Raw genomic sequence first — 13,144 nt, 5'->3', positions numbered from 1 at the left:
GGATATGGATCACATGCAGGCAGATAAGAGTCGGTGTTAGCATCATGTTCAGCACAGACATTGTGGGCCAAAGTTCCTGCGTTCTATGTTCTAACTCGACATTCAAGAGACAGTATGGTGGCGCAGTGGTAGAGTCGTAGGTTAATTGGCTTGGTATAAATTATAAATTGTCCCCAGTGTGTGTAGGATGGTGTTTATATGCGGGGATCGCTGGTCGGTGCGGACACGTTGGGCTGTCTCCGTGCTGTATCTCCAAACTAAACTAAAAAGACATATGGAAGAGAAAAGTCTGAAGAAGGGTCTCGACCCGAAACATCACTCCTGAGATGCTGCCTGTCCCACTGAGTTACTCCAGCCTTTTGTGTCCATCTTCGAGACATATGGAAGGTTCCATACTGTTTTAACAAGTTCCACAGTTCACACCAATGTATCTCTCCTAATGACACCTTCCTCAGCCAACAATTGGCCTATCAGGGAATCATCCTGACTGAGTTCATCTGTTGCCGGCACTGATTTGTCCTGGTCTTTTCTCACCTCCAGTTGACACCCCCCCCCCCCCCCACCATCACCCCCCCACACCAACTTCTTCAGTCTGAAAAAGGGTCCCAATACTGGTGGGGCAGCATCTATTACCCCTGACAACCAGCCCCCCAAATACGCATGTCTGGATTAACCTTTCACTTCAGCATGTGGTTGGGAAGTCAGTTTAAGGAATCAATCATGCTGAGTTTGACAGCAGTGTTTGTTATCAGGGAAGAACAAATGGAGAGACTGGAGCAATAAATCTGCAGAAAAGATAAAAAAGAGGACAGTGCAAGAACTCTAGCAGCACCTGTGCGGGGAGAAACCAAAATGTTTTGGATCTAGGATCTATCTTCCGAATTGGAAAAATAAGAATATTAATCTCCTCAGTCGCAAATAAGGTTAGGGATGGAGTGATCAATACACATGTCTGTATCTCGATGGAGACCACAATGTCTTAACATAGAACATCGAACAGTACACATCGTGGTGCAGCGGTAGAGTTGCTGCCTCACAGCGCCAGAGACCTGGCTTCAATCCTGACTACAGGTGCTGTCTGTACGGAGTTTGTATGTTCTCCCTGTGACCTGCGTGGGTTTTCTCTGGGTGCTCCGGTTTCCTCCCACACTCCAAAGACGTAAAGGTTAATTGGCTTCAGTAAAATTGTAAATTGTCCCTAGTGCGTGGGATTGTGCTAGTGTACGGAGATGGCTGGTCTCAGTGGGCTGAAGGGCTTGCATCCGCACTGCATCTCTAAACTAAAACTAAACTAAGTACAGCACAGGAACAGGCCATTTGGCCCACAATCTCTGCACTGAACACAATGCCAAGACCACATCTTATCTACCTGCATGCAATCTATATCCCCCCCCACATTCCCTGCGTATCCGTGTGTGCCTATCTAAAGGGCCTGTCTCACTTGGGCGTCATTTGACATCACGCAGGTGGCGCGCGAGGATTTGAGAATCCCAAAATCCTGGGGCGCCGCTCGCTACCGTGCGTCACTGCCTACGCCACCACGCGCCAATAGTGCGTAATGCACGCGACACGATGCGTTGTGACAAGTAAATAATGTAGAGCAAATTCTATTAATTCTGCTTTGCTCTCTGTGCCAGCTCTACCGTGCTCTGTGCTCCTACCAGCTCTGGCTTCTCATACAAGGTGGGGTGTCAAAGTAGTTTTTTCTACTTTGAAGCCCATGTGGAACAGGCCCTTAAGTCTCTTAAACACCACTATTGTATCTGCCTCCACCACCACCCTTGGCAACGTGTTGCAGGTCCCCACCACCCTCAGTGTAAAAACTATAACCCACACATCTCCTTTAAACTTTGTTCCTCTCACATTTAAAGCTAAAGCCCTCTAGTATTTAATTCTTCCATCCTGGGAAAAATATTCTGACTGTCTATACTACCGATGCCTCATAATCTGTCCAACCTCTCCCTGTAGCCAACACCCTCCAATCTGGGCACCATCCTGGTAAACCTCGTCTGCACCCTCTCCAAAGCTTCCACATCCTTCCTGTAATGGGGCGACCAGAACTGCACGCAATAGTCCAAATGTGGTCTAAATGAAGTCCTGTAAAGCTGCAGCTTGACTTCTTGACTCTTATACTCAATGGCTCGATCAATGAAGGCAAGGATTCCATATGCCTTCTTCACCGCTCGATCTAGTTGTGTTGCCACCTTCAGGGAGCAATGCACTTGGATCCCAAGATCAAATCGTCTTGCCATGAATTGTATATTTCCCCCTTACATTTGACTTACATCTTGTTACTATATTTAGACTCCGTTTAGTTTAGAGATACAGCGCGGAAACAGGCCACACCAGTACACTGACACCATCCTACACACACTAGGGACAATTTACAATTATACCAAGCCAATTAACCTACAAAAACGTATGACTTTGGAGTGTGGGAGGGAACCAGAGATCCCAGAGAAAACCCACGCAGTTCACGGGGAGGACGTACAAACTCCGTACAGACAGCACCCGTAGTCAGGATGGAATCCGGGTCTCAGGCGCATAAAGCAACAACTATACCACTGCGCCACCATGACGCCCACATATATCTAGTATATTCCTTATGTTAAAGTATCAGATTAACAGATTCCTGCACTAATGAGGATAAAATTACCAGTTCACTACATTCAGCAGCTACAAGGAGGTCTCAATTCACAACAGTTAAAAAAATGAAGTTTAAAACTGAAATCTTACTCTAAATGAAATAGAGAGAAGAAGGATCATGACCCAAGATGTCATTCATCCTTTTTCTCCAGAGATGCTGAGTTACTCCAGCACTTTGTCCATCTTTGGTCTATACCTGCATTTTGTGGTTTCGTTTATTTTGGAGATACAGCGCAGAAACAGACCCTTCGGCCCATCGAGTCGACGTCGACCAATGATCCCTGCACACTAGGGACAATTTACACTTTTACATTTATACCAAGCCAATTAACCTACAAACTTGTATGTGTTTGGATTTCCTTTCAACACATCTTAATCTGAATTGCTTGCTTGTCTCCTCTGGCTTGAAGGCCACCCACAATTCAGACTTGGCCCTCTCACACTCATCTTTAAATACCTCTATTCATTCTGCTTTGCTCTCTGTGCCAGCCCTACCATGCTCTGTGCTCCTACCAGCTCTGGCTTCTCATACAAGGTGGGGTGTCAAAGTAGGTTTTTCTACTTTGAAGCCAGCGATCGAGAGGTTTGTTAAGATTACATGGTCCCTGAATCTTATTTTGTGGGCTCATTTAAATTTCCCTAGGCGGTGTTAAGGTTTATTAGGTTTAAGGTTTAGGTTCATTATTCTAAAGTGTAGCGAGGTACAGTGAAAAGCCTTGTTCTGCACGCTATCCAAACAGATCAGATAATACTGTACATACTGTAAATACAATGAAATCAAACTCCAGTACTATAGGTAGCGCAAAGGGGAAGATACAGAGTGCAGAATATAGTTCTCAGCATTGTAGTGCATCAGTTCCATAGACAGAGTCCAATGTCCGCAATGGGGTCGAGGTGAATCGGACAGTACCTGAGCTTGTGGAAAGACCGTTCAGAAGCCTGATAACAGAGGGGAAGAAGCTGTTCCGGAATCTGGTGGTGCGCGCGTCCAAGAAGGCCCTTTGGCCCAACTCCTCCATACTACCAATTAGAACAGGATAGAACGAGTGTACGGGTTGATCGTTGGTCGGCACGGACTCGGTGGGCCGAAGGGCCTGTTTCCACACTGTATCTCTAAACTAAACCAATAAACTAAACTAGACTACACTAAACTAAACGGCTTGTATTATATTGCAATTTAGGGATGGGGAGAACACACATGCCAACAATTCGATGGAGACCGTAATATCCTGACATGGAATATTGAACAGTACATGGGCGGCACGGTGGCGCAGCGGTAGAGTTGCTGCCTGAGAGACTCTGGTTCGATCCTGACGACGGGTGCTGCCTGTACACATTGTCGCTGTGACCGTGTGGGTTTTTCTCCGGGTGCTCCGGTTTCTTCCCACACTCCAAAGACGTGCAGGTTTGTAGGTGAAGTGTCCTCTGTAAACTGTGAATTGTCCCTAGTGTGGAGGGTAGTGCTAGTGCGATCGCTGGTCGGCACGGACACGGTGGGCCGAAGGGCCTGTTACCACGCCGCGTGTGTCTCTCAACTAAAAATGAAACAAACAATGTCTGGCTACAGTCCTCCACAAAACCCATCACATAAAATATCACTTCCAATTCGCAGCGTCAACAAGTTAGAATCAACAAACCATTTAGTTGTGGATTTACGACAAAATCTTGGAACGGAATACAGCACATGGAGATATCGCCAAGGTTGCCGTGGTGACAAAAATCCAGCTTGTTATTGGTCGGAGTCTGCAGCTTTTCAAACCCCTGTCATAATGTCCCAAAGTTTTATTGGGCTCCATCCTTGCACAGTTTTTCCCTGCACTGCCCATCAGTGGAAACAGTGCAATTCCACACAAGGAGGCCATTCAGCCCATTGCCCTTAGGCTGGCCAAGAGAGAGCTGTATTGACTGAACGGCACACCATGGAAACAGGGCCTTCGCCCCAGCGAGTTCAAGTCCGTCCAACCTGTCTCCCTAGCTAATACACCCTAACTGGGCATCGGGGTGGGTAACCTCTCCCTGCTCCCTTTCCAAAGCCTCCACACCCTTGCAGTAATGGGGGCCACCAGACCTGCACACGTGACTCCAAATTGAAAATTGACCCACCCCCACAGTGAAAATACATAATCCTTGAGTTTCACTGTACCTAGGTACGTATGTCAATAACGTATCATGGATTCATTGAAATCTCAGCGGGTCAAGGCAGCTCCTGTGCTTTGAGGGGTCGGCTGTGGAGAACAGTGGAAGAAGTGGCGGTCTGTCCAGCGCTCGCTGACCACTGTCCCAGCGCAGACGACACCTCCACCCTTGCCCGTGACTCACCCAGGCCGGTCGGTGTTGGAAAGCAGATCTGGACACGACTACCATGCCTTCCTTTATCTATTCTACGCTGGTCATATGAACATAAGGTGCGGCGGGAGCGTCCCGGGGAGCCGCTCGCTCCCGATCCACCCGCCGAACAACCGCCGCGAGGTGCGATCGCCCGGCGCAGGGGGAGCTGACAACCCCCCACGATGCACGAGCAGAACGCCTCGATGCGGAGGGCCCGAACGCCCCCCGGCTACGGGAGTCGAGACCGTCCCGTCAACGGGGGCTCGAGACCCCCGACCGAGGAAGAACTAAGGGAAGGACGAACTTTATTTCGCCTTCCATCACAGTGAGGAATGTGTAGGAGTCACTGTGGCGGATGTTCATGTTAAAATGTGTTTTTGAGTCTGTTGCTTTTAATTGTATGACTGACAGGGCCAATGAAATTCCTCGTATGTTGCAAAACATACTTGGCGAATAAAGTGTGATTCTGATTCTGATTCATTTGACTAAAGAAATTCCTCATCTCCTTCCTAAAAGAACGTCCTTTAATTCTGAGACTATGAGCTCTAGTCCTAGACTCTCCCACTAGTGGAAACATCCTCTCCACATCCACTCTATCCAAGCCTTTCACTATTCTATACGTTTCAAAGAAGTCCCCCCCCTCAATCTTCTAAACTCCAGTGAGTACAGGCCCAGTGCCGACAAACGCTCATCATATGTTAACATACTCATTCCTGGGATCATTCTTGTGAACCTCCTCTGGACCCTCTCCAGAGCCAGCACATCCTTCCTCAGATATGGCGCCCACAATTGCTCCCGTTACTCCAAATGCGGGCTGACCAGCGCCTTGTAGAGCCACAGGATGGTCGGAATAAAGTGTCTTGTTTCTGAACCCCGTTTCACCTGCTGTTTATTCTCCACCAGCTCTCTGTGCCCGCGGGGGGCTTTCCCAACTTTCCGCAGCTCGGCTGAGAATACATGCACTGATGTCCAGCACCGTGGAGAGACAAGGGGCAACCGTTGCCTGTTGCACACTGGTCTTCTTTGAGAATACCTCGAGAGTTCTTTCTGCACAGTGGCACAGCAGTGTAGTTGCTGCCTTACAGCACCAGAGATCCGCGCTCAATCCTGACTATGGGTGCTGTCCATACAGGGTCTATATGTTCTCCCTGTGACCAGGTGGGTTTTCTCCGGGTGCTCCAGTTTCATCCCACACACAGCACCCGTAGTCAGGATCAGCCCGAAACGTTGCCTATTTCCTTCGCTCCATAGATGATGCTGCACCCGCTGAGTTTCTCCAGCATTTTTGTCTACCGTCCTCTCTAACTATGCCTCTAATTCTGATATGCAGATGTCGGCGGTTATGGGGAGAAGGCAGGAGAATGGGGTTAGGAGGGAGAGATAGATCAGCTGTGATTGAATGGTGGAGTAGACTTGATGGGCCGAACGGCCTAATTCTGCACATATCACATGAACTTATGAACTAGACTTTTATCAGGTTTCTCCTCAACCTCCGGCCTTCCAGAGAAAACAATGCAAGTCTGTCCAACCGACTTCTACCAATGGGAAGTCTTGAGTAGATCCGATATCCCACAGACCACTAGTGAGCAAGAGCATGCAATAATCACTGCCTCGATTGGCGTCTCCCACCGGCTGTTAGTAACAATAAAATGATCAGTCATTTGCCATAACATTCAGCTACATCTTGAATACATTTACTACTGAATTGTTCCCACTGTTAGTATAAACAAACTCTGGTCATGTTAATGGGCTATGTTCAAGTCATTTATTTCAGGGCTTGACATTTAAAAACCGATGCCACAAACAAAGACATTCTTCTACGCACGACTTGCTGAAGGACGTAGTTTGCATTGATGGTGAAGAAACGTTGACTGCTCTGCGTGCAAGTGGCAAATCAACCTCCGTGTGGTAACATCGACCAGAGAACAGCACGGAAACAGGCCCTTCAACCCGAGATGCCTGTGCCCAACATGATGCCAAATGAAGGCCTGGATAGAGTGGATGTGGAGAGGATGTTTCCACTAGTGGGAGAGTCTAGGACTAGAGGTCACAGGCTCAGAATTAAAGACCGATCCTTTGGGAAGGAGATGAGGAGGAATTTATTTCGTCAGAGGGTGGTGAATCTGTGGAGTTCATTGCCACCAAAGGCTGTGGAGGCCAAGTCAATGGATATTTTTCAGGCAGAGATAGATATATTCTCGATTAGTACAGGAGTACAGAAGTCAGGGGTTATGGGGAGAAGGCAGGAGAATGGGGTTGAGAGGGAAAGATAGATCAGCCATGATTGAATCCCATACCTCGATGGGAGAGGGGAGAAGAGGGAGTGGCCGGGTTTATATCTCTCTAAGCCCTGCATCGTAACAAATCACTCTGACATTTTCCTTCATACTTAACTGAGGATTTCCCTCCAGATCAGTTCCTCCAATGCTGGGCCACATCCATTCCATTCCCCACACTTTCTGCTCCCGCCTCTTGTTCCACTTGCCAGGTTTCATCTCACCAGTCAACGGACCATAGAAACATAGAAATTAGGTGCAGGAGTAGGCCATTCGGCCCTTCGAGCCTGCACCGCCATTCAATATGATCATGGCTGATCTTCAACCTCTCCCAACGGTTCCAACATGAGGCCCATCACCTCCACCTCCATCGCCTTGCAACATTTTGAAGGACTATTCTCAGCTTGACCTGGATTCACCATTCCATCTTTATTGACTGCAAACCATCAGATGCAACACACTCCCCTTCCTCCCCGCCCCCCGCCCTTTGTGCTCTCAAGGAAGCCAACCACCCCTTCCAGGTGTGGAGGTGACATGTCTTTCATTGAGCATCTGTGATGACTGCTCACAATATTTTCTAGTCTGCATCACGTTGAATATATATGGATTGAAGCCCACCTTGTGAAATAATCTTCCCTTTAATTCTCCATTTTGCCGCCATGTTGGCCTCTCAGTACTGACCCTATTCCAATACTGGTGTGTTTCAAGGCTTGTGTCATCTGATTTACCTGTGCATGTTATGATTTACCTGTGGATGGTATGATTTACCTGTGCATGGACTGATTTACCTGTGTGTGACCTGATTTACCTGTGCATGTTATGATTTACCTGTGGATGGTATGATTTACCTGTGTGTGGACTGATTTACCTGTGTGTGGACTGATTTACCTGTGGATGGAATGATTTAGGTGCAATGGCTTGATTACTCTCTTGTATAGTCTGATTTCACTGCATGGCACACGAGGAAGGTTTTTCTACATATCTTAGTACACGTGGCAATCAGAAACCAATCCCAATGCCGCCAAGCATAGTTGATGGGGCACATTTACAGCAAGCTCTGAATCTCCGCTTCTCCACTGGTTCCTCCTCCATACCCACCTTCAGTGTCTCTCATTTCCCACTGCCACCCCATTTGGCCACGCACACTCTCCCCTTCACAACCTGTCCTGCCATCCATCCATCACTGGGCCTCCTCTCATCACAAAGATAGACACAGAGTGCTGGAGTAACTCAGCGGGTCTGGCAGCATCTCTGGAGAACATGGACAGGTGACGTTTCGGGTCGGGACCATTCTTCAGACTGGTCTTCACCTGAAACGTCACCTATCCATATCCTCCAGAGAGGCTGCCTGACCCACTGAGTTACTCCAGCACTTTGTATCTTTATTTTAATAAACTAGCGGCTGCAGTTCCCTGGGTCTCCATCCCTTCTCTCAGCTCTGTACTTACTGCAAACTTACTTCACCTCTGTCCTTTCTCTACTCTGGACGAAAGGTCACACTGAGACGTCAAATCTGTTTCCACCACCGCAGATGCTGCCTGACCGCCCGAGCATTTCTGTTGCTTTTCTGTTTGATTTGCAGATTGCGTTATGTACATAGCGTGTCTTACGTAAGAAAGAGCTTAAATTCAGTTGTATTTAACTATTAGTTTTGTCCCTCACGCCCACTAACTGATCAAGGTTTATTTAGTCGTTAGAATGATTTAGTTTAACCCACAGCTAGGCTATGTGGTTTCAGCTGATTTTAGTTGAGAATAAGCATTTTACTATCTTGCATTAGGCTGCACACTTTATACCGCTGGGAAATCCAGTTCAATGGTGAACTTTTGCTGTGAGTGGATAAAATGATGTCATTGGACTTGTTTTTACTGGCACTGAAGTCGCACGGTTCTCCTGCATGAGGAAACGGAAGGAAGGAAGGAACAGCTCCATCCAAGACTGCAAGAAATTGCAGACAGTTGTGGACATAGCACAGACGTCACATAAACCAACCTCCCTCCCACTGACTCCATCGACACCTCATGCAAGGCCAGCAGCATAATCAAGGACCAGTCGCGCCCTGGCCACTCCCTCTTCTCCCCTCTCCCATCAGGCAAGAGGTATAGAAGTGTGAAAACGCACACCTTCAGATTCAGGGACAGGTTGTTCCCAGCTGTTATCAGGCAATTGAACCATCCTATCAACAACTAGAGAGCAGTCCTGACCTACTATGGACCTCATTGGAAACCTTCGGACTATCTTTATTTGGACTTTACTGGACTCTATCTTGCACGAAAGGTTATTCCCGTTATCTTGTATCTGTATGCTGTGGACATGTACAGTCTTTCAGCTGACAGGATAGCAAGCCTCGTCACTGTACATTGGTACACATGACAATAAACTAAACTAAACTAATCTAAACTAAACCAAACTACGCTAAGCTACACTAAACAAAACAGAGATGGTGCTAGCCTCGAAGATAGACACAAAATGTTGGAGTAACTCAATGGGACAGGCAGCATTTCTGGAAAGAAGGAAAGGGGATGCTTCGGGTCGAGACCCTTCTTCAGTCTGAGTCAGGGGAGGGGGAGTCTAGATATATGGAAGGGTAAGGTGTGAAAACAACAGATCAACACAGACGATGTTAAGGAAATGTACAATGGGGTTAGCCTCTTGTGGTTTGGAACACAAACACTAGGACGATTCTTCTATCAGTGTACTATTCCTATACATTTATACTTTACTTAAGATTGTTTACCTTTTTAAGTATAATAAGTAATACTTTTTACTGAACTGTACCTCGTTGGATTGCAGATAAGGAGAGAAGAGGATTGAAGGAGAAGTGAAATGTAAAGCCAGAGGGAGGGATAGAGGTGGATGGGAACAGGGGAAGTGGGGAGGGATGGTGACTGGAGCCAATGACATGGAGCTTTTCATTCCTTTAAAGGCATCAACTTTTCTACTCTTTCTTCTCAAAAGACGTCAACTAAAGCCCCTGTCCCACTTAGGAAACCTGAACGGAAACCTCTGGAGACTTTGCTCCCCGCCCAAGGTTTCCGTGCGGTTCCCGGAGGTTGCAGGTGGTTGCCGGAGGTTGCAGGTAGTGGAAGCAGGTAGGGAGACTGACAAAAACCTCCGGGAACCGCACGGAAACCTTGGGTGGGGCGCAAAGTCTCCAGAGGTTTCCGTTCAGGTTTCCTAAGTGGGACAGGGGCATTAGTTCAGTTTAGTTTGGAGATACAACGCGGAAACAGGCTCTTCGAGTCCACAACGACCAGCGATCCCGCGCACTAACACCGCCCTACACACGAGGGACAATTTTACATTTACACCAAGCCAATTAACCTACAAACCTGTACGTCTTTGGAATGTGGGATGAAACCGAAGATCTGGGAGAAAACCCACGGGGAGAACATACAAACTCCGTACAGACAGCACCCGTAGTCGGGATCGAACCCGTGTCCCTGGCGCTGTGAGGCAGCAACTCTACCGCTGCGCCACCGTGCCGCCCCATCTTCTGAAGGTGTCCTCTGCACTCACGGTTCAATGGTTCTTTATTGTCATGGACACACGGCACAGTGACGTTCTTTTGCACGACCCACAATATGCACAGTCGGCACAATTTTGACGCCGTTTAAAACGAAAAATAAAAACACCAGACGACACAAACAGTCCGAAGTGCAGTCGACAGGTTGGAAGTTCTGGAGGGGACCTGATCCAGGAAGCGTGGTTGTAAAGGGAAAGCCCAAACGGGATTGTAACGAGGGACCTGTTATTGAAGTGGTCCACCCTCACCTTGTGGAATAGCAATTGTAACTGAAGAAGAAAGTCGCACTCTGCACACACATCTCGTGCGAACGTAATCACGCGAGTGTAACAGGCTTTGACACACGTTCACACTCACCGTGATTAACATGGCGGCACACTGCATGTACAAGGTTCATCAACAACACAGATGAGATGCCATCAAGACAGAAGTGAAGGCACCATTGGGGAATAATATATACTGCATGCCAAGTTCCCAAAAGATCAGATCAGGTGTGAGTTATTGCCAAGAAGCCCAATGAAGTCAACAGTGAAGAGAGAAAATGCTGGAAACACTCAATGAGCCAGCCTGCATCTGTGGAGAGAGAAGCAGAGTTCACAGTTCAGGATTGAGACCTTTTGTCAGATGTGCACTGAAGAAGGGTCTTGCACCTGAAACGTTAACTCTGACTCTTTTCTCACAGGTGGGACTGTTTCCAGCGCTCTCTGGTTTTGTTCCACATTTCCACGGGTAAATGTGGAACGTGTGGGATACAGTCCATTGTTCGGCCATGACGTATTATCGGTGGATTTGCAAAGTGCTTCAATTCGGCAGCATATATTATTAGCAATAATAGACACTGTGGCTGCTCTCAAGGTTAGAATGAGCCCATGGATCACTTGCTTTGTCCCATTGGTCCACAATATTGAACCGCTCCATTAGTTTAGCACCTTGAGCTCAGCCCTGTGTGTCTATTATTGTGTGAGCTATGTTTTGAGCTCAGCACTGCTGGACCAACCTTGGGCATCGTTAGGTTTCACCAAGAGAGCGTGAGAGGCTCCAAAACCTTTTTCTTAAGTCAGAGGGTGGTGAATCTGTGCAATTCATTGCCACAGAAGGCTGAGGAGGCCAAGTCAATGGGTATTCCTAAGGCAGTGATAGCTACAGTAGATTCATGATTAGAACGGGTGTCAAGGGTTATGGGGAGAAGGCAGGAGAATGGGGTTAGAGGAGGAGAGATAGATCAGCCATGATTGAACGGCGGAATAGACTTGATGGGCCGACTGGCCTAATTCTACTCCCTATAGCTTATGAACATAAAACAAGCTGATAAAATGAAGTGAAAAGAAAAAAATCACCGGTTAGAACACTGCGATGCACCCGTTCAAAGGGTAAGCGCTGTGCTCAAAGAGATACAATAAGCCTAAGGAGATGACTGGTTAATGCCCAGATTTGTGCCCAGCTCAAAACATTCTAACGCCCAGACAGAGCAGAAACCGGAGAAGCTGTGGAATGAAGAGAAACCACCATATGGGCAGACCACTACTCGCTGGTGAGGAAGGCGGGGAGATTGATTTTTCAATGATTCATTGATCAATGATTTTTTTGTTGCATTTTTCGAGTGATTTTTTTTCTAACTCGAGCCCACCTTCCGCGGAGGGAGCTGAGAGGTATTGAGGGTGGGACCATTGAAGGTTCAACCAGATTTGGATAATAGTCGGTCAGATCAGGGTAATAACAATTGACGTCAGCTGGAGCGTGCTGCAAGTTGGAGCCTGCACAGTCGTTCCAGAAGTTGGGGTCTATCTGGATCTGCCCGTAGGTAAAGAGTTAAGGGTTAGTGCTCAGATACTCCCAACTTGAAGATGATGGGAGGTGATCCAGGATGGAGGCATGCAGACCCGCAAGGACAGCTGCTAGGACCGCTGACCTTTTCACCCCCGCCAGGTCCTGGCCACCTTACTGTACCTGTGAGCACTGCCGCGATCCCGTGGAGAGTTCCTCGCTGAGACCCGCCAATTTGGGCCCAGCGTTGAATACAGCCGATTCCTGTTTGCAAATTTAAACATGAGTCCTGCACTCGGCACGATCCCCAGAGGACAGACACACACTTACACAAGCACAAGGCATCGTTTAACAACTGCGGATTGGAAGGATTCAAAATGGCGGCCAGAAACGTGGCGCATCTTGTGCGCTGTCTCTAATCGACTCTTCCGACACTGGAATGGAATACTTTATTGTCACATGCGACAAGGCACAGTGAAACTCTTGGCTTGCACACACAAAGTATGTAAACAGTTGCCACATATACGGTGCTCGCAAAGTTGTACTGAAGTATGAGACTTTCAGTGAACTGCATGCAATAAAGGAATTTCACTGTACCTTTTGT

The 13,144-nt window shown here is 47.6% G+C and overlaps 1 protein-coding gene across 4 annotated transcripts in view; it reads right to left on the bottom strand.

Annotated features, from left to right (window-relative positions):
- ralgps1 (Ral GEF with PH domain and SH3 binding motif 1) overlaps nucleotides 1-13,144 on the bottom strand; it is a 729,016-nt gene that overhangs the window by 25,514 nt on the left and 690,358 nt on the right. For 2 of the 4 annotated variants that reach the window (XM_033049388.1, XM_033049389.1), the window contains exon 16: nucleotides 12,724-12,804. The exons of the other annotated variants lie outside the window; for them this stretch is intronic. In XM_033049388.1, the coding sequence (XP_032905279.1) occupies nucleotides 12,724-12,804 (81 nt within the window). The remainder of the gene's footprint in view (nucleotides 1-12,723; nucleotides 12,805-13,144) is intronic. 4 annotated transcript variants of the gene reach the window in all.

Source organism: Amblyraja radiata, chromosome 32, assembly GCF_010909765.2.
Source record: "Amblyraja radiata isolate CabotCenter1 chromosome 32, sAmbRad1.1.pri, whole genome shotgun sequence".
NCBI classification, from domain to species: domain Eukaryota; kingdom Metazoa; phylum Chordata; class Chondrichthyes; order Rajiformes; family Rajidae; genus Amblyraja; species Amblyraja radiata.
The sequence above is the reverse complement of the archived record's forward strand: the minus strand, read 5'-3'. Positions and strand labels throughout refer to the sequence as shown.